Source organism: Trachemys scripta, chromosome 16 (assembly GCF_013100865.1).
Source record: "Trachemys scripta elegans isolate TJP31775 chromosome 16, CAS_Tse_1.0, whole genome shotgun sequence".
NCBI classification, from domain to species: domain Eukaryota; kingdom Metazoa; phylum Chordata; order Testudines; family Emydidae; genus Trachemys; species Trachemys scripta.
Window position 1 is genome coordinate 3,906,318 of NC_048313.1, and position 21,733 is coordinate 3,928,050.

General features: G+C 48.6%; 1 protein-coding gene across 1 annotated transcript in view; it reads left to right on the plus strand.

The window, feature by feature from the left end:
* The first annotated feature begins 1,023 nt into the window (after positions 1-1,023).
* Positions 1,024-21,733, plus strand: part of TIMM50 (translocase of inner mitochondrial membrane 50) — a 41,325-nt gene continuing 20,615 nt past the window's right edge. The window contains exons 1-3 of the mRNA XM_034792285.1: positions 1,024-1,190; positions 2,543-2,574; positions 18,448-18,469. Of these exons, the coding sequence (XP_034648176.1) occupies positions 1,127-1,190; positions 2,543-2,574; positions 18,448-18,469 (118 nt within the window). The 5' untranslated portion in view covers positions 1,024-1,126. The remainder of the gene's footprint in view (positions 1,191-2,542; positions 2,575-18,447; positions 18,470-21,733) is intronic.

Below are 21,733 nucleotides of genomic sequence, written 5' to 3' on the forward strand. Positions count from 1 at the left end.
TGTGCCTCATTAATAATGCAGAGAAACCTTAGGAGAGACCAGTCTTCCCAGGCTGAGATGGCAGGACTAGACATGGGGTCAGAATGGGGGGGAATGGTGGTACTTACTCTAACAACGCCATCACGAGGTGCCATGCTCAGTGGATTGCACAAATCTTCCTCTTGTATGCTTGAGCAGCATAAAAATAGGTAATATTGTAGACATTGAATTGCCTCATTGGGATTCAGAATTCCCTTTGAATGAATGAAGCTAATGCTCCTTTTAGAGCTCTTGTTTCAGGCAGTCTGCGTATTCAGGCAGACTCCACTATATTGACTTACAGTCATTTCACATTTTGAAGGAGACCGTCTATACCAGTGGTCCCCAACCTTTTCCGGGTGGCGGGCGCTGGACGGCGAGCCACCGAGGACCGTGGCCAGCGGACAAGCATCCGCCGAAATGCCGCCGAGAAGTGGCAACGTCAAGAGGCGTTGCCACCAAAAATCAGCGGCATTTCGGCGGCGACGCCCCTGGGAGACGCCGCTTTTTGGAAGCATTTTCGGTGGCGATGCCTCTTGATGACACCGCTTTTTGGAGGCATTTCGGTGTGGATGCCTCTTGATGACGCCGCTTTTCGGCGGCATTTCGGCAGGTGCTTGTCCGCCGGCCAGTACGCAGGTGCACATAGATGCCCCGGCGGGCACCATGGCCCCCCCTCCCCTGGGCACTGTGTTGGGGACCACTGGTCTCTACCATAAAGGCTGAAGAATTTGCTAATCTGATGTCTGGCTAGATGATATAATGGATTCTGTCCATCTCTAGTTTCTTGATTGTTAATTGCTTTCTTTATTCCTTTGACGGGAGTTCTGTGAAAGGTTCTATAATCACGTTCTGGTACTAAACAGAAAGGCCAGTGGAAATTTTCCCTAGAGGTTTTGAGACCAGTGAGTCAGTTATTTGCCTGTGTGTGGCTCTCTTCTCTGTAGCTATGAACCTTGACTTCTGTCACTTTCACACCTGCTAACTTAAATCTTTTCTCTTTTCCACCCTCCATGGGTAGTCAACAGAGGGAGGAGATGGGAAAGGCTCCAGTTCTGATGAGCAGCAGGAGAAGAAACGGAAGGAAAATACAGCCTATGCCAAGAAAATGGTGCTCCGGATAGCAGGGCTAATGGGAGCTGGTAGCGGGATAGCAGTTATCTATATTTTTGGTAAGCTGTTCCAATCCATTTGGGATATAACTGTATTAACAATTCTATAGAAATGACAGCAAATGTGTTTGTTCTCAGTGCTCTTCCGATTTTTCTCTAGCAGCTGATTTCCCCCTGCCCAATAACTGGCTGTATTTTATTACCTTTCTTCCAAGGATTTCAAGTCTTTTACAAAAACTAAGCTCACAACCCCATTGCAAGGCTGTGAAGGATCATTATTCCTATTGTATAGATGCTTACGGTGCATGCCAGTGACTTGCTACACAACAAGTCGGTAGCAGGGTCACAAATAGAACCCAGGAGTTCTGTTCTTTCCATTTTTATTTAATATTTATATTATCGTGGTGTTCAGATCCCAGTCAGGATCAGGGCCCCGTCTGTAGAAGGGGAGCTAATGATCCTGACCTCCTTTGTAAATGGTTCACCCCCAGACTCATCAGATAGTCAGTTCTTAAAGGACAACAAGGAGTCCGGTGGCACCTTAAAGACTAACAGATTTATTTGGGCATAAGCTTTTGTGGGGAAAAAACCTCCCTTCTTCTGATGTTCTTAAAGGAACCCAGCCTGGGAAATCTAACCCTGACATTCTTTTTATGAGTGCTACATAAATTACTTTGAGATCTAAAAGCACTAAATAAAGCTAGGCATTATTGTGCCAGGTGCTGTACAAACACACATAGGTATGGTCCTTAGCCCAAAGACCCTGCAATTTAATCCACTAGACCTCCCTTCCTTGGTCTGCCTAGATACTTACATGACACCCATCACTGTAGTATCCGACCTTCATGCAAAAGGTGTCTGGCCGGTCAGTTTAGCCGGGAAGGAGGTTTGTTGATATCCCAACATAGTACCAAGACTGCTGGTTTTTTTTTAAAGGGATGTTTGTATTTTAATGGCAATTTTAAAAATGTTTTTCTGGAAACTTAGCATTGATATCTCTGGCACAGAACTGAGACCCATTAGTGAGACAGTCTATACTATTGCAGTCTGTTTATAATCTAGTCTTCTGTTTCCAGAGCTGTCAACATGAAATCCTTCGTGATCACTACCTTCACGTAATACTCTACTTATTGCACAGAGTCTCACACAAATAGATGGAATAATTGCATCGTTGATTTGCATTGGGTGCTTTTTGATCTGAACAAAGTGGGGAGGCGGGGACATCTTGTGCCACAACTTCTCGGGCTGGGGAAGTTTCTCTGCAGAGATCTGTTTGTTGGCTTGAGGCCTTCAAATTTTTAATGTGCCCGGGTGTACACATGGGTTCTGGGACCTGTTTGTAACTGTTCATGTTGCACAGTGTTGGCCGATAAAGCGACTGATGTCTTCTTCCTCTTCTGTTTTGCTGGCAGGTAGTAATTCAGTGGACGAGCAAGGGGCTAAGGTAAGGTGCTTTCTGTGTTCTTTGGATTTTGCTCCTTGTGAGACAAGGGAATTGTCGGTAGAACTGCAGTGAACAACAGTGCTGTTTGCTTGTTGAATGCCACAAGAGGGCGGTGTTCCTATTTGAACATGTTCTGCAAGGCCGGTTATGTCTGCACCAGGAATCAATAATGATCTTGCTTGCAGGAACGAATGGTACAAGGTTAGGTTTATAGTTGGGGGTAGGGGAGTGTCAGTTAAATCAGCCAGTTACTCAGACAGTTATCGCTGTTCTCTTAGTAACTGGCCAGCGGAACTTTGCTCACTGGCTGTGGTTTGGATTACTTCCTCCTTACCAAGTGAGGAGGAGACAAGAACGGTTCTCGGCCTAAGCCAGAGAGTCCAGTTTTAAGATAGACAGGCCCCGTGTTGTCGTCTGGGGTTCTGTAAAGAGCATTCTGGAATAGCTCCCGGTACACCCTTTAAATCCTATTCTTTCAGGGCCGAGTCCTGACAGGCGTCGTCTTCCCAGCAGGGGGCGTGATGGTATTGAAAGAGCTTTGAGGTCTCCGTCAGTGACATTGGCTTCAATTTCAGAATCAGAAAAAAAATTGGTGTGTGGATCCCTGGGGATGTGCGCTACGGGAAAGGAGTATGTGCTAGGTAAAGGCAGGGTTTCTTAGTGTTGGGGACAGACGCTTTGAAATATCCTGGGTATTGGGTTTGACCGTGACACTCCATGATGTTGATTTGGGGGTACTGGGCTAATTCAGGGATCTACGTTTTTGCTCGACGTGCACTGTCCCGACGGGGACGGTGGTCATGGATCAAATAGCCCAGCAGACTTCCCCGTGCTGCATTCTAGATTCTCTCATTAGCGCTAATTCTGCTCAGTTGTGGAACGCGAGAAGGGACAGAGTTCCCCAGCTTCGATAGGTCTTGCCCAGTTTTTCATAGGACCTTGCCCCATCTCTCTTGCAGCTGTGTCAGTCGAACTCTTCTGCCAAACAGTCCATCTCCTCGGTACAAATGGAGTTCCTGGGACTCTGTCGTTGCCTCAGGGTGCAGGCGTCTTCAATTGGACAGCCTGTTGCAGTGCTCATCCCACTCCCACTCCAGAGAAGCCAACGTGACTTGAGCCGATCTGCTAGGGGCCCAGTGGATTGAGTTGGGAGGCTGAAAAGGTTGTCCATTATCTTCCATTGGAATCAATCCATTGGGCCTTAGCAGATCTGCTCAAGTCACGTTGGCTTCTCTGGACACCCATTAACAAACCAGATGAGCCATGTAGGTTTAGGAACACAGACAACAGCTATTGGAATTGGAAAAGGTTCAGAAAAGGGCAACGAAAATTATTAGGGGTAGGGAACAGCTTCCGTATGAGGAGAGATTGATAAGACTGGGACTTTTCAGCTTGGAAAAGAGACGGCTAAGGGGAGATATCATTGAGGTCTGTAAAATCATGAGTGGTATCGAGAAAGTAGATAAGGAAGTGTTGTTTACTACTTCTCATAACACAAGAACTAGGGGTCACCAAATGAAATTAATAGACAGGTTTAAAACAAAGAAAAAAGTATTTCTTCACACGACGCACAGTCAACCTGTGGAACTCCTTGCCAGAGGATGTTGTGAAGGCCAAGACCATAACAGGATTCAAAAAAGAACTAGATAAGTTCATGGAGGATAGGTCCATCAATGGCTATTAGCCAGGATGGGCAGGGATAGTGTCCCTAGCCTCTTTGCCAGAAGCTGGGAATGAGCGACAGGGGACGGATCACTTGATCACCTGTTCTGTTCATTCCCTCTGGGGCACCTGGCACTGGCCATTGTCGTAAGACAGGATTCAAGGCTAGATGGACCCTTGGCCTGACCCAGTGGGGCCATTCTTACGTTATGTTCCAGGGGAAGCTGTGGAAGGGTTAACATGGTTATGTTCGGAGGTCATTCGTTTTTTCTGTAGAACACTGCCATCGAGTGTGTTGTGTCTGGGGTAACAGCATATTAGGATCATTGGCTTTTGGACTCTTTTTTTCCTTAGGCTGCTGATCACATACAGCTCCCGCTGATTTAACTGGGATGCCTGGGTGCTCAGCCCTCTGAAAACCAGGCCAATGGTCCAGTAATTAACAGGGGGAAAGACCTGTTAGAGCGCGTCCAGTCCTTGCCTCCCCACCTTGCTGCCTCTCTTCCTGTGGGGCTGAAACTCATGTCATAGGAGCAAATGGGTCTTGAGGTGTTCTGGGAAAGGGGGGCTGCATTCTGAGACAGATGAAATTTCCTCCAGAGATGGCACTTCCCCCCCTCTCTCATGCTCTGTGGGAACTTACAATGGACTCTTCTCTTCCAGTGCAACAGGGAAAACCTGACCTTGAGCAGAGGGCTTGGAAAAGGCAGGCGCGAATGTTGACTGGCTTACGTTGCTGTCTGTCAGAGGGTGGTCTTTCCAAGGGAGTATGGCTAAGTGGCCCTTACTTCAAAGGGTCCAGTGGGTGGAATGACTGCTCCATTCCTCTCTGAAAATGGGAGCAGCTGGACCAAATCGGCAGGAGTGTCCTGCCCTTTCTGAGGAAAGAGTGCTGCATTTTCTGTTTTATGTGGGGAGGAAGCTAAGGGACTTCCTGGCTAGGCAAGGATAACGCGTGTGGTTAGAACTGTTGCTACCTTGAAACCCCTTCTTTCGTCTCTCTGGCCAGTGCTTGCCATCTCGTCGGCTTGAACATGTTCCTGTTTGATGCCCGTGTTTTCCCGTGTCCTGAGACTGTAGACAGAAGCTGGGAGAACGTCTGAGCAAAAGTTCCCACAGCTGCATTACGATCTGTATTACAACCCACACATGCTGCCATGGACATGTGAATGGGCCTTGCTGATGGGGTTGTGGGGCCTCTTCCACAGCCTACCTGTTACCTTCAACACCCCATTGTTCTTTGAAGGGCTGGGAATGGCCAAGTCTTCGAGTGAGCAGTTCTTGTAACGTGTATCTATCTGCACCTCTCATATCCTCCCTTTGATGCTGTTGGGGGGAGCACTGGGTGAACTGGTGCCTCTCAGGGCTTCTCCCCTGCCCCTGGTGTTTTTAACCATTGAAGGGAAATGTTGTTTTCACGTCTTCCTATGTATTAGCTCTGCTTGCAGCCATGTTTACTGGACCGGGTGTCCAGACCAAGCTTTCTTTAAACTGGTTCTCTGTGTGCTTTCCCTGGTGTGCCCACTCTACTGTTTTACCCTTGTCCTGCCTTCCATGGTGAAGTGACTGGAAACGGTGTCTTAACGAGGCTGCAATTCACTCTAGCCCTTGCTGCTCACTGTTGCATCCCGTTCAGTGTATCTTTGTTCAAATCCATCAGCATTTGTAGGAAGATGAGGGCCCTCGGCTGGCCTTTTCTGTAGAAACTGGGTCCCTGCTCTAAGGATTTGGTAGGAATTTTTCTCCTTTACTGTCCCCTTTGGGAACTGATGCACGTGCCACTGATCCTCTTGAAGCTCACCTTGCAGAGGGGAGTAGATTGCTGGGCTCTCGCGTCTCTGGCTCCTGGAGGGCACTTTGCCCATTGCCTATGTAAAAATCTCTCCTCTTTTAGATCTCTCCTCTGTTATTCAGGTTGTTTTTTGATATGCAGCACGAGCCCTGAGCCCAGTTGGGGCATTAAGGTGTGAATTGCTGCGGTGATTTTGCATTGCATATCCTCATGGCGTTCTGTATGGGGGAGAGTGGCTTTCTTTTTTGAAGTGCCTCTTGGCTTCCTGGCTGCCCTTTAAATGCAAGGCTTGTTTGATGTTCAGGCAAAGCTCCGATTCCTCACCTTGTTGTGAAGAGTGGCTAATTGTCATGGGGGGAAGCGCCCCATAATATCCCCCTCTGGTGCAGCTGAGGGCGGCACACTTCCCTGGTATCCTCAGGTGAACGACTTCACTGCCCTGGATGGGAAGTTGGAGCCTGTGTGCTGACAACACACTTCTCTCATGTCCCCGCAAATATCCCTTCTCACCTTGGGTAGGCAGCAGGTCTCGTTGCTGTCGGCACATGCCATCTGCCCGTGTGAGAACCAGCCATGCTAACAAGCCTTTTCCGGTATAACTGGACTCTTTGTAGAGCCCGCAGGCTGTTGAAAATCATCCCTGAAATACAAGGAGTCAGTGATCTGAGGGTAATTGTGACAAGATTGTTCCATTCCTACCCCCTCCTTCAACTGCGGGGGGACCAGCTCCTGCGTTTACACGGTACGGGGCACAGGTGCTGCCTGTGCATCTCAGTAAGTGCTCTGCTGGTCCCAGGTGAGACTGATGCTGGATACCTCTCAGGCTATGGGAGAGCCTGCACTGGGCTGTCCTCCGGTTCCCAGAAAATTTCATCTGTGCGGTAGGTGAGCGATACTGCTGGGATTATTTCTGTGCTGATCTGCTTGTTAGCTCAGGAATCTGTGCGTGTCCAGTAGACACTTGCTCTTGGGAGGGAAGAGAGAATCTGTGTTCTCCCTCTGCCCACAGGTGCTAGCTCTGTCTAGATTGTTATGTAGCAGAGAGGCCACGGAGGGCTTCACCCCGCTAGCTGTTCTTTGATGCAACTGCAGACCTGTGGTTCTCATAAGCGCTTCGCGATGTAGTTATCTCGTTGCTTTCCTCTGTGGCAGTAAAAACCCCTTTGGCTTTCTTAATGATCCTGTCTGCTTAAATGTCATATTCATGTGACTTGCCATAATGAGGTGTCTGGCTGGTAGCAGCAGAGCAAATGTGCCTGGTTGGGAGGGCTTGGCACACTTCCCATCTCCTTGAGAGTCCCATGGCATCATGTAATTGTATGGGACTTGTCTGGTCACCTCTCCGTTGACTGGCTGTAAAACGGGGGAGCTTTTGATCTCTCTCTTCCCACACAGCTCTGCTCACGCTCCCTTTTTTTGGCTTCTAGACTGGGACTCGATATGTTCGTCACAGTCCAGAGAAAAGCTTCCTCTTTCCCGGGAACTTTAAAACGTAATCTATGGGGGTTGCAAACACCCCAGTCGCTGGTGGCTTCCTTAAAAATCTGGATCACACCAGCAAAGAACAAAACTGCAGATGGGATGTTAGTCTGGAGCAAAGGAAGGGAATTGGGACCAGATCTTTCCAGCAGATGTCATGAGATGTGCTTGTGGAATAAAGGGATGTGAGGTGTGGGGTAGATGAGATATGACTCGAAGGTGCAAATGAGGAAAACAGGGAAAGGCATCCGAAGAATTCAACGGCCTGCTCCCGTTCCCAGGATGTTCTGACTCTTGCGTGAGCATAAATATGCAGGCGGCTATTGCATGCTAAGTAGTAGTATTAACCCTGTTTGTTACCGTAATGCCTACGGGCCAGTCAAGATCAGGCGCCGTTTTGCTAGGCATTATACAAGCGCAGGACTGTTCTGAAGCTGCTGTTGGAGATCGTTACAAAAAGTTTTTCTCCTTGAGGCTCTTAAACCACCTACTCCCCCTGAAAATCTTACGCACTGTCACTGTGGCTAAGGATGGTCCTTGATTGTGGAAAGTGGTTACTTCGATTGGAACAGGGACAATCTTTTTGTTCTGAGTTTGTACACGGCTAGAACCGTGGGGTCCTGCTCCATAACTAGGGCTCCTAGGGAGAGGAGAATTAATTCCCTGCAACTGGCCCAACCCGGCTAACCAGGACAGCACCATGCATTCAGGGGTAGTATCTGGGGTCCCCCCTGTAGCTCAGGGAGAGGGTTTAACCCCCTTTCCTGACAGCCTCTGAATGGGCTTTGTACGCTCAGTCTCCCCAAGCTAAGGTCGGGAGCATGGATTTTCAGTTGTCTTGCCAGCTTCCCTGTCTAGATAGCACTGTTGAGCTTTCAAACCTCATTGAGCCAATGTGAACTGGTTGAGTGTGGGGCCAGGCTGTCCTGTCAGTTGCAGCTGTTGGTGCAAAGCCGTGTGACACACGGTAGGACCCTAACGTGTTCAGAGTAAATGTTGGCCCGCTCACCATACAACTCTGGACTTAGAAGGTGAAATGAATTTGGAATGAATGAATGACCGTCCCCCTCTCCCCGCTAATGGGAGGGTCAGGCTGTTGATTCCTACCCCTCCCATGCGTGTTACCCATAGAAGAAGCCGCAATGCTGGATTCCTACCCTGAGTCTGTGGCCATCGGGCGATGCTAAATATGCCAGATTTTCGAATGAAGGCAATCCGGAGAAGTGAGTGCGTGCAGAGGCTGAAATTGCTGTACAGTTGCGTGTCAGATACGCACCCAACTTGGTAAGAGACTGACTTCATTCAGTCCCCCTGTGGCCCCCGCTGCCGAGTGGATGGTGTCAAGGAGGATGCCAGTGCTGGAAGTACCATGCTGCAGGCACGTCTGATGGGTTTGGCGTTGGAGTGGGCAAGTGATTAGACTGTCCCTGCTTTTGCTCCCTTCCCCTTTGTGGATTTATCCGAGTGGGGAAGTGGTATAGCGAACTCTGCTCATGTTGACTGACAACCAGGAGAGATCTGACTGCAAAAAAAAGTAGTCTTCCTGTCTGCTGGCTGACTAAAAACAATGCATTTAGGAATGGTTAGTGCTGGAAAAACTGCATGAAAGCTCACGAAGTGCCAGGATTATGTGGCATTCGGGTCCTCGGTGTATGTCCTTTTATTCCAAACCTGGGCACTGTTGCTGATTTCTTACATATACACCTCTACCCCTATATAACGCTGTCCTTGGGAGCCAAGAAATCTTAACCCGGTTTCACCTATAACGCGTTATATCGAACTTGCTTTGATCCGCTGGAGTGCGCAGCCCCGCCCCCCCCGGAGCGCTGCTTTACTGCGCTATATCCGAATTCGTGTTGTATCAGGTCGCGTTATATCGGAGCAGAGGTGTATTAATATGAAACTCGGCCGGTGACATAATATTGCTTCCTGGGGAGATGCAGATCCAAACAGGTTTTTTTTATTTAATCAATCAGTAATGGAACCACCTGGAGGGTCTCGAGTAGTTGCATGGTTTTGGTTTGTTGGTCTAATTTGATAATTTTTGTTTTTAATTGAAGTTAAAATTGTATGACGTTGCAGTTAAAATGAAGGCTGCCAGTGTACAATGGTTTCTCGTGTCTTTAATTAAAAGAAATTCAAACTATGCTAAATTGATGTCTTGGTCTCTGAAACGCAGGGTGTTGGGGATTAATTCTCTGTCCAGGGTCCCTCATCCTTGTTTCACTCCAGTCTTTTTTTTTAACATAGTCCCAAACTCTGCAAAACAGAGCCGGGATTCATAAACTTCCTTGCTTTTAAATGATCAGTCAGTTACGATACGCTGCTCGTTCCTCCCATGGGCTGTTAAAAATAAACTCTTGATCAACAAGCATCTCGCCCTCAATCCTGCATCCGCTCTCTGCAGACGCGAGTTCAGGAGCAGTTTCCGCAAAGCCGCCACAGATTTGGGACTCCCTCCTCGATTCCGAAGCCTAGATCCGTAGGGAGATTTTCATATGCTGAGGGTGTGTGCGAGATTTCTTTTTGCGGCAAGCTGATCCAGCAGCCCTTGAATTCAAGTGAACTTTTCACCGAAGAATGTCACTTGTTCTGCCGAACAGCCATTCTGGTCCTGCACCTGTGTCAGGACACAATGAAACTTGCCCTTCTCCATTGCCTCCTTGTGTGTGTGTGGCTGGGGCTTGTTCTTTGACTAGTTAAGTTCCTTTTTGTTTGGTGTTGTGGATTCTATAGGGCTTAAACAGCTGGTCCGTTATTATAGATGTCTTTTCTTTTTTTTTAAGTAGGCAATTGTTCTTGGCATTGAAAGGGCCTTCTTTCTCTAGTCACCTTTTTCTGCTTGCATGTGGTTAGTGGAGCTTGGGTTGGAAACTGACTTTGATTTGGGTTCTAGCCATCAGTACTGGTACAATTTTCTTTGCCAGTGAAGTTGGCCACAAGAAGACTTGTGTATTGTGGAGGGGGGTCAATGGTGAGCTGTATTGTAATTATAATTAGAGTGAACTTAAGAGAAATCTATAAGGGAGTCCACCTTCCCAAGAGCCTGTTAATTCCTCATTGGGGTATTGCAAGTGGACAAGCAGCAGAGCTGAATGAGAGAAAGGATGGCCCAGTGTTAGGGTGCTAGCCTGGAACTGAGGGACCTGGTTTCAGGTCCCCGTTCTTCCACAGATTTCCTGCGTGACCCCGGGCAAGTCACTTAGCCTCTCAGTGCCTTGGTTCCCCATCTGCAAAATGAGGATAACAGCACTGACCTACCCATGGGGGTTGTGAGGATAAATACAGTCAATGTGGTGAGGTGCTTAACTACTACAGAGATGAGGTGCTTAGATAGGTGATAGCAAAAGGGACTTCTGGACATTAAACCCCTTTGCTATGCTTTTCCTCCCTGCTCCTTAAGCCCCAAAAACACGTACATGCTTTAGATGTATTTTAATTTGGGATCAGACCCTCAGAATGATATTTCCACTGTCCAAGCCGTCCACCGCCCTCACCTATGAAAAACCTTTTCCATGCTGACTTTAAACCAGATCTGAACCACATTGAAATCTAATTGTAGTCCAGTAGGGTTACAGTGTTGTGTAGGTAGGGTGAAATGCTCTTAGAAGAGCGGTGTGTTTAGCTTGTGTACACACACACTCTCTCTCTCTCTCTCTCTCTCTCTCTCTCTTCTGAGGGAGGTAAGGGTATCTTAGCTATATAAACTATATTGCCTTGACCCCAATATGTCATCCTCCACGAATCTAAAGGTGTTAGTCTAGGTGGTAGCTATATGGTTCTAACTGTTAAATTTTGGGGGGGGGGGTTAGTGCAGCTGGGCCATACGCTGTGTTAAATTTAAATTAAATTAATGGAGATATCCTATCTCATAGAACTGGAAGGGACCCTGAAAGGTCATTGAGTCCAGCCCCCTCCCTTCACTAGCAGGACCAAGTACTGATTTTGCCCCTGATCCCTAAGTGGCCCTGGGTTTAGCAGGCCAGTGCTCAAACCACTGAGCTATCCCTCCCATCTGTAAGCTTGTATGGATGTGAGTCATCTAAAACTGGGTGTATTTGTTGGACTGAATCTTTTCTCAGCAAAAAAATGCAGACACGGTGACTACAGAACACTGTGAATTTGTGGCGATTTTGCCAAATTGTTTTAAAAAAAAAATTCCAAGAAAAAAGCATTTAATTTTGAAAATTTCAAAGCAAAATGTTGTTTTTCCCCAGTTCAAAACAACTTTTTGTTTGGAAACTGACTTTAATATTATTTTGTTAATTGAGCAACTTTTATCATTTAATCAAAACAACTAAAATTTCATTCAACCCAAAACTTACTTTTTTTTTTTACTTTTTGATTCACCAAAAATGTTGTCTTTCAGTGTGATGTGAAATGATTTTTTTGGATTGCCAGCAAACCAAAAAATCCATTATCTACCCAGCTCTAGTCAGGTTGGTTAATGTGCGACTGGAAAGTGCTCTGATGCTACAGTGATGAATGTGGAATAAAAATCTATCTTGAAGCAAATGCAGTTCCAGACTTAAGTTTCGGAGTTAATATTTTGAAAAATGTAATAGTAAAAATAAGAATTTAAAAAGAAGATAATCTATGTATGCCTGAAGGGCGTCCCATCGATTTGCTAAATAAGGGATCTGCAGGATTCCTGGTTGACTGATGCATTCTAAAAGTATTTCCGGATAGTGCAGAATAAATTCCTTAGCACTTTTCCTTCCACCATGTGTTTCCAGTTTCTTTTCCTTTTATTGAACTTGCGCTACAGCCTTCAGTCATCGCTACATATAGTTCTGCTGCAGCGAAGGCATAAAGCTGTCCTCCGGACAATAGGTGAGAAGGAATAGCATGAGCTCACAGCACAACAAATTCAGACCCTTATTTTATATAAGGCTGGGGACACTTTATGTGGTTTGAATGGGCAGCCTGTTCGTTATTGAAATCTTGGCCGGATACACCTGTAAACTTATCAAGGATCTGATAGAAGGAGGCCTTCGGTAGCGGTAATGGCTGGATGCCGTGCCTTTTACTTAGGGATTGTTGGCTCACGTCCTGCCCGCTTCATTTGACCTTTCATTGGTCCTCCTCTTGTGAAATGAGTTGGTGGATCCTAGTCGTGTTTCTCGTGAACGGGTTTCCATCTTGCAAATGAAGTCACAGCAGCGAATGTGCTGGAGAGAAGCACCCGCCTCATTGTAACTCCAGGTTTCCAGATGTCAAGGCCTCCCCACCCTGGCATATTCCCTAGGTTTCTGAATTCTGTATCTGCAACAGCTGGTCAATGGATGAGGGTGATTCTGGCAAATCTTAATTTTGGCAGAGTGGCACTGAGAGGTGGAAAGCCAGAATTTCAGTGCTACAAAGCAGGAGACTTTTGTGTTTGACCGCTAGTAGAGAGCTCACCTGGCTGCCTGCTTCACTCATCCCTTGGGGGCCCTGTGGGCGTGTATTAACTTGGGTGGAATTTCCTTGGTGGGTGTGTGGGGGAAGTGGGGGGGTGTTTCTGACCTCAGATACATGCTGGCAGCACGCAGTTTGAGCTGTAATCTGTTAGATTTTCCTTTTATTCAGGTTTAAACCATCTCCTTACCCCAGTAGACCATTATCCAGCCAAGCTTGGGCTTTATCTATTAATACTCAAGAGAATTTTGTGATTTCAGGTGACTTCCTGTTGCTGCCACCTCACTTTAGTAATTGGTACAGTAATTTAAACCTCGTTATGTTCATGGCTCAGGTGACGGTGCTGCAAAGCTCTCTGGGAAATGAACATCGTTTTTTTTCTCCTGACAGCTGCTGTGGGGGCCACTTCCTTCCATGGCCCTTGAGAGGGTCAGCTGTCCGTTCTTTTCATCCTCCTGATCTGGACGTGCATTAAACAGGGGAGAGGGATTAGGATGAGAGGGACTTGGTTTCTTTTCAGTGGAATGGCCGATGTAGTGCTCACATTCACACCAGGGGAATTGCATCCTGAGGGGATGTTGTCTTCACTTAAGCAGTTGTATAAATCCGGTTACTATTTGACCTCTTCGATGTGAGTCTAAATAAAAACGTTTGATTGGATTTGCTTTTTCCTGACTGGTGGGAGGCCAGCCAAAGGCAGCCGGTCAAAATTATCTTATCTCCCTGGTTCTCCCACCAGTGGGATGTTGGAAATCCAGGGGACGCCCCCCCACAAACATTCGTCCTCGTCCCTTAGGGGGTCTGACTCATGGGTATCATGTTGGCTTTGCTAACTTGCTCTCCCGCCCTTTAAAATAGAGCCTGTTTTAAAAAATTCAGGCTGACTCCTGTCGTAACTGAGCATTTGGCTTCCTGACGCAGAGTCGAGCAATAACCTGTTTTTGTTTTGTTCCTGCTTCTTTCCCCTGACCTCTTTCATTCAGTGTTGTCAGCTCTGCACTGTCCACAGCAAGAGACCTCAGGAATGGTTGTTTTGTGAGCCACGTGTTTATAAAATGATCGCATTATCATGTACAGAGAGAGCATGTGATCGATATCATCCATGACATGGAGCGGGTTGGTTAGCAAGTTCTAGGGATCCGTAACGGGGTTCCCAGCGCTGCTGATGGACGTGCAGTCTGGAAGGAAGAGCTCCCAGTTAAAGAAGCGTCAGACTTGCTTTCTTCTGCCACCCAGTTCTCACTTGTTGGGTTACTTTCTGAACTCGCTGCTTTCTCAGGCTCCTTTCCTCGTTAGGTGGCACTGTGGAGTTAACACCAGCCGGTCGGCCCTTGCCGAGCTTTCTGTGGGAATGAACTCTGCTCAGTTGAGGCTGAGGTCGGAGGTACCCTTTCCATTCTCTTGCCGTCTTGGACAGTTTCAAATGGGGATTAAACAGGCTCAGTTAGGCCTTTGTGTATGCTATCCATATCTTGAACTGGTTTTCCAGCTACTCTTGACTGAGGTATGTTTTCTGAAGTGAGATACGGTCACACAGCCTCCTCCGAAAAGCCTGGCCACTGGACCTCAGGCTTCTCCTCTTTCAGCAGCACACTCACTTCACGCACACACATGCTCTGTGATTAAAGACCGGTGCAGTTATTTGGGGGGTTTACGGTGCCACATGGCCTGGGGTTGCTCTTATCCTAGACTGAGATGCCATTTAGAAGCAGAAATGCTTAGGGAGGACCACCCTGCTGACTAGCCTAGAGATGCATTAGTAGGACTCGGCAGGAGTAGTGTGAAGAAGAAGAAATCTCTCACTGTCCCGCATTTAACATCCTGCCACAGGATTACCTGCCCAGTGGGGAATTGTACCCTTTGCTTGCTGTACAGGTTTCCCACCTGTCCCTGTTACGGGCATATCTGGGCCAGGGCGCCAGCAGGAGACAGCTTGACACCATATCCTTGTAGCTGGACCAGAGGACAGTGCGGGTGGGGAGATGGAATTCACAACCCGGTAGCCACCATCCCTTTCATCCTGGCAGCCGGGTGACCTGCAGCCCCTGAAACTGGTCCTAGCAGTGGTTGGCGGGGATAGGTGTGTGCAGTTGGAGAGATGGCGCTGATTCAGAAAGAGCACCGGGTAGACATGTAGGTGCCTACTTACTCTCTCAGGAGTAAGGGCGTGAAAGGGAACGGACCTTCCATTCATTAGTGTGTGACGCTCGGGAGATTATGGTGAGAGAGCCACCTGAAAACACAGAGCCCGGCCACAGAACAGGAGATAGCAGACTTTATTTTGAGCAGCAGCAGTAGCTCCTTTTGGAAAACCGCCTCTGTGTGTGTGCTGTTGAGGGGAAGAGCGTACCACAGCTTCCTTCTGCCAACAAAGTCTGTCTAGGCCAGCTGGGTTCGGTTCTGGTGACTGACTGGCCAGTGACTACTTGCTGCTGCCCAGAAGAGTAAATATACTGTCAGCTACAAAAGAAACCCATCTGTGTGATGTGACTAGGGTTAGAAGCGGAACAGCCGAGCTTCTGGCCCACAGCAGGCGGCAAGGAAACAGCTTGAGAATGATGAGAGCGTCTTGTGACTTTCTCAAGTGCCGAGCTCTGTAAAATATACTCCACGTTCTACAAAACACAGAACGTGACAGTCCCGACACCCAAGAGCTCATAATCCGATTCGGGCAACAGAGGAAGTGTTAAAGGGTTGATTCCCTTCAACCTTAAGGCTGGAGCAGCTTTGGAGGCACTTGCACGCCTCTTCCCCTTCTTGGTCTGGACCCTAGCACACAACTTAGGTAATTGGACCCTGGACACTGGCTGGGTCATTTGGCCAGCAAATCCTCGCCTGATTGCATCCTGTAAACACAACTACAGGGCCATGCAGTCTAATATGCAGAGGGGATATTTCACCTCCAACTCCTGGAAGGTACAAGAAGTACTGCCCGGTGGGGGCAAACTTACCTATGGTGGGGGGCGGGGGTCCAGTTGCTCAATGCAGGCATAAGCAACTAACCTGATGGATGTCACATTAGCCTCAGTGGGAAACAGACAGTTAAAGATGGGCCTAGGGTCCTTGGAACTTTATCTAGGGATCGTCTCCAGGCAAGAGCCTGGGTAGCGACTGCCCTTTTCTTATAATACCAAGCACCTCTTATTCATCCAAGTGCATTATTATCATTCTTTGCATTGCAGTAATGTCTAGAGGCGCCCTCTCCCCCAGCAATGAGCAAGACTGCCTTGTGCCAGGCGCTGTGCAGATACAACAGCAAGATTGTCCCTGCCACCCAAAAGACTGTACAATGGAAATGCATTGATTTATTGGGTTCACAACCTGTGTATCCTCTACAGCAGGGGTGGGCAAACTACGGCCCATGGGACACATCCAGCCCACCAGCCAAGTTAATCCGGCCCCTGAGCTCCCACTGGAGAACAGGGTCTGGGGCTTGCCCCGCTCCTGTGCTCCAGCTGGGAAGTGGGATCGGGGTCGCTCCGCGTGTACGTGCCGCGGCTTCATGCAGCTCGCGGAAGCAGCAGCATGTCTGTCCTCCAGCGCCTACGCATACGGGCAGCCAGGGGGCTCATTGGCCGAGAACTGTGGCCAATGGGAGCTGCAGGGGCGGTGCCTGCGGACAGGGCAGCGTGCAGAGCTGCCTGGCTGCGCCTCCGCCTAGGAGCCGGATGGGGGACGTGCTGCTACTTCCGGGAGCTGCTTGAAGTAAGCCTACACCGCTGAGCCCCTCCCATGCCCCAACCCCCTGCTCCAGCCCTGATCCCCCTCCTGCCCTCCGAACCCCTCGATCCCAGCCCGGAGCACCCTCCTGCACCCCAAACCCCTCATCCTGAGTCCCACCTCAGAGCCTGCACACCCAGCCATAGCCCTCCCCTCCTGTGCCCCAGCCTGGCGCCCCCTCCCGCACCCTGAACCCCTCATTTCTGGCCCCACCCAGGGACCGCACCCCCAGCCAGTGCTCTCACCCTCTCGGGTACCCAAACCCCAATTTCATGGGCATTCATAGCCTGCCATACAATTTCCATACCCAGATGTGGCCCTCGGACCAAAAAGTTTGCCTACCCCTGCTCTACAATGAGCCAGGGTTCAGAGGTGGTGATGTCTGAACTCGTTTGCATCTCCTCAAACCTAGCCTGACCAACCCAGAAATTGGACCAAATTGTAGAACGTGAAAAGAGAACGGTTACAGTGATTAGTTCAAACACACCTTGATCAAGTAGAAGTGTGATAAACCTCTCAAATCTCTCCATCCTCATCAACGTTGATCAGTTGTCACACTGGCTTCCTGCTGGGTAGTAAATGAAGGCACCTCAGGAAACACCTCTTCCCCTCCCCCCCCAATTCCTTCTCCAGCTTTCTGTTTGTATTACTACTATAGAGCCGCTTAGAGCAACTTTGAAAGTCCTTCTGCCTTCCTAATGAATTCTAATGGTGAGCTGCTTTTCCTGTCTCTTGGGAACATCACCAGATAAGGATTTTGTATGTAACTGTATTTTAGCTAATTCCCCCTCCCCCCCCCCCAAAGATATGCCCTTCTTTGTAAAAGAACTGTGATGATTCAGACAGCTTTGACGTTTCATGTAGTAAAGGAACATTTATTACTTGCAGCCTGTAGGCACTACCATAATACAATTGAGATCAGGACCCTGTTGTGCTGGGCACGGTATAGACGCGGTTACAGTCGCTTGTGCCCAAAGAGCTTCCAGTCGACATAGACGAAGGGCGGGAGTGGCTTATATTCCTGACTTAACAGATGTGGGAATTGAGATGCAGAGAGGTTGTGACCTACCCAAAGTCTGTGGCAGAGCCAGGATTTGAACCCAGGTGACCTGCATCGCTCCCATGAAGACGGCTCTTCCTCTACCCCAGTGGAGTTCAAAGTCAAAGTTCCCCTGAGCGACGGGCGCATCGGGTTGACGCAGTCTAGGCACATCAGTTTCAGTGGAGTTGGTCAGGGCGTAAATAAGAATGGGATTTGTTCCTGTATTTTTTTCTCTATCAGATATTCAGTTTTCTGTCCTTGCCTGGTACGGTTTCAGCTGTTCTTAGCAAAGGGTCATGGGATCTGCAATATTCTTTATAGCCATTGTGATATGTTGCATTGAATCGTCTTGTTGCAATAAACGTGCTGCTCATATATGAAACGTGCCAACAGTTAAGGCCTTCCTGGTTGTCAGACATCTCAGCTTGGTCCTCTTGTCTTAGACAAAAAGCTGATGTAATTAACTGATGTCAGGAGGTTTCATCCCCTCCCCCAGCCCCGAGGGAGCAGGTCCAGTTGGCCTTGCCGGAGTGCAATGCCTGCCGTGGGTACAAGTCCTCCGAGTTGAACATGCTATCAATGCTAGCGTTTGGGTAAGGGGGAGAGGGCTGACAGCTGCACCCCAGCCAACAGATGTATCTGAATATTCATATGTTTAGAGATTAATCTTTCTCTTAATTAGGCAAATGACTGTGAGGGTGTCTCTAGCCATGCTGTGTAATGTAGTGGAGTCAGGAAAAGAAGAATAACCAGCCACATCTCTTTTCTTTCCCTACAGATCCCAGACGAATTTGATAATGGTGAGTAAAGCCCCAAACCTGGTTCTAAGTTGGCTCAGTGCTTTGGGCTGCTTCCTCCCCGTGTGCCCTTGGCAGACAGACATGGAAGAGGAGCTGGTGGAGGGGTGTGTGTGGGGCAGGGGGAAATACATGTCGCTCCTGCAAATGTGAGCTCGGTAGCGCAGATGGTTCTCTTGATAAACAGGGCAACTCACTGGTCATTGGGAAGTCAGTGTGAGATGGAACAGAAAGGCCCTTCTGCTTCAGGTTGGAAAGATGGCCAGTTTTAAAAGCCGAGAGAGCTGGCAGGTGCAGGGAGAGAGACATTTGCCCTTTGTTTTCTTTACTCATCCAGCGCTATCCCCCTGTGGCAGCTGCCCTCAAGGAGACTTCTCAGACTTGGCTGCGCTACCTGCCTTCCCAAAGCCTCCCACTCTCCCCAAGCAGGAAAGCGACTCGCTTTGGATAAACACGTTTGTGCTTCTGAATTCTGCGCCGCGCGAGCTGGGTTTTTACTCGGTGCCTAGCACTGTGCTAAGAGATGGATGTTTGTGCCGGTGGAGTGCTCTTGGATTTGCCAGTAGACACCGCATTTAAACTTTTCTCCTAGACAGAGAAGCACATCTGGGCTCGATGCTTCTTAGTGCTGTTGTTCATGAATGATGAAAGTAAGGGACTCTACAGTAACCTGTCTGGGGAGTGGGACTGGCTGTGAAGTGGCTCTGGACTCAGTGAATCCATTGGGAAGTTGGCTTAAAGTACCGGATCAAACTGAGAGTGCTGAGCTGCCGTTTCCCAGTTTCTCTCCCTTCTTCCTTCCTGAAAACATGGTGCCATCTTCTGTTGTGGGCTGTGTTCTGGAGGGCATATGACGATTCCCCTTTAATCCCCTGGAAGACATGTAGTTGTTCCCATTGTATGGATGGATAAACCAAACCACAGAGATGTTGCGTGACTGGCCCAAGCCTGACACTGATTCACTGTAGCAGTAGTTTTCCTAATCCCCTCCTCTAGCCACTAGCCCACACTTCGGGCAGCGGGGATGGAAACAAAGAACTCCCACTGGAGCCTTCAAAGCGAGGTGATGGAGAGCAAAGGGTGAAAACAGTCCGTGGTGAGGGCTTCGGTCAACTGGGAAGCGAAACTATTTCCTGTGGACTACTTTTGTCATCTGCACGTGGATTTCTTATGGAAAACGTTTCCTTGTGAAGGATGTAGGGGTGTTTTTTCCAATGGAAGGGTCTGGTCCAACAAGGTTTATGACCACAAATGAATATGTGCACACCCCAGAGGGTTTGGCAGTCTATAGTTAGCACTGTGTGACAGACCCAGACCAGTGGGGTACAGGAGTCAGGTAGAGGGCAAATATACTGGTCACTGGATGAGTAGTTTTCTGTTCCCTGAGTGACCAGAGCAGGGGCTGCACTAGAGTAATCAGGAACCTGCTAGAACCAGCTAAGGCAGGCAGGCTAATTAGGACACCTGGAATCAATTAAGAAGCAGCTTCTGGAATCAATTAAGGCAGGCTAATCAGGGCACCTGGGTTTTAAAAAGGAGCTCACTTCAGTTTGTGGTGCGAGTGTGAGGAGCGGGGAGCAAGAGGTGCAAGGAGCTGAGAGTGTGCTGCTGGAGGACTGAGGAGCACAAGCGTTATCAGACACCAGGAGGAAGGTCCTGTGGTGAGAATAAGGAAGGTGTTTGGAGGAGGCCATGGGAAAGTAGCCCAGGGAGTTGTAGCTGTCATGCATGTTACAGGAGGCACTATAGACAGCTGCAGTCCATAGGGCCTTGGGCTGGAACCCAGAGTAGAGGGCGGGCCCGGGTTCCCCCCAAACCTCCCAATTGACCTGGACTGTGGGCTCTTCCAGAGGGGAGCTGAGAATGAGCCAAGAGCCCTCCTGACTGCAGAAGATGAGCTCAATATTCACTCAGGTCTCCATTGCACAGGGCCCGCTCAGCGGCCAGCTGCAAACAAATCCGCATTGTGGGATCATATGAGGAGGGCCGGGTGCCTCAAAGGCCACGATGACGATGTCTATCGGTAAAGCTCTCACCATTTTTTAACATCTGAAATTCACTAGCAAAGATCACGTAAAACTCCCACCTGAACTCTCTGCTAATGTGAGGCATACGGTGATCTATAACCCAGGCACAATTTCCCACCCACCAAAGAATGAACGGTTTGACCCCTTGAACCTCCACAAATTAAACGCTCAGAAATGCCAGCCAGTGCTTTTTAGGAAGCTTATAAGAGGTCCATCTTCATGGGACCAAAAATCCTCAACAGAGACGTGTTCAGCATTCGTCTTTTACTTTTAGATGTATATTTGAACTCAGTAACCTACTAACTTAATAGAACCACCCCAGAATCCACCGATCAAGGTGTTAGTTCCAATATTTGTGTCCAGTTGTGCCCAAGAATGGGCCAGGAGTTTTCCAAACCTGAAGGGGGAGGTGTGCTCCCTGCTGTTCAGAGTGATCCGTAAACCAAATGATCATATGGGCTCCAAAATCAGTCACTTGTAATCTCACCCCATCTTCCCTGCCTCTGCCATTGTGGAATGGGAGTACCATTTTGAAACCATGGAAAAGGGCTGGGCTGGGAGATTGTAGCAGTGTCAGAAATTCTGGCCTTAGAATCCGGGAAATCTGCGTCCTCTTGTTCATCCCTTTCCTTCACGGGCATGGGGAGAACAGGACTGCTTGCATTGCCCATGACGTGCTGATAACTTGATGCAGAGCGGCAGGTGCTAAGTGACTATAATCAAATCTCATGCTTTAGGGCTTCAGCCGCTTACCTGCAGCGGAGTCGGGAAGGAATTTGTTCACCAGTGCACCGTTTTTCTTGGATGCAGAGGGTGTTTTTCACCTTCCTCCTGAGATCAGAGACTGGTCATTGCTGGGATGTGCTGGACCATGCTCTGAGGTCATGCAGAGAATCCTCTCTTAGCTGCCTGGCTGGTGCTTCTCATTCTCCTGCTCAGGGTCAAACTGTTTGCCAGATTCGGGGTCAGGAAGGAATTCCCCCCCCCCCCCCCCCGGATCAGTTTGGGAGGGACTTTGGGGTTATTGATTGGGCTCTGGCTGGGATCATCTGGGCCTGCTTCACCTAATCAATTCCCTGCCACTGCAGAAGCCTCGGGCATTGGTGGCACTTCAGCCTCTCCTGTTCTCTCCCTGCGACTCAGTTTAGTTTCCTGAGGACAGAAATTCTTTCGGTGCAAGCTGTCATTGACTTACTATAGGGGCATCTGTGAATGTCCTGTGCTATATGTGAGGTCCGAC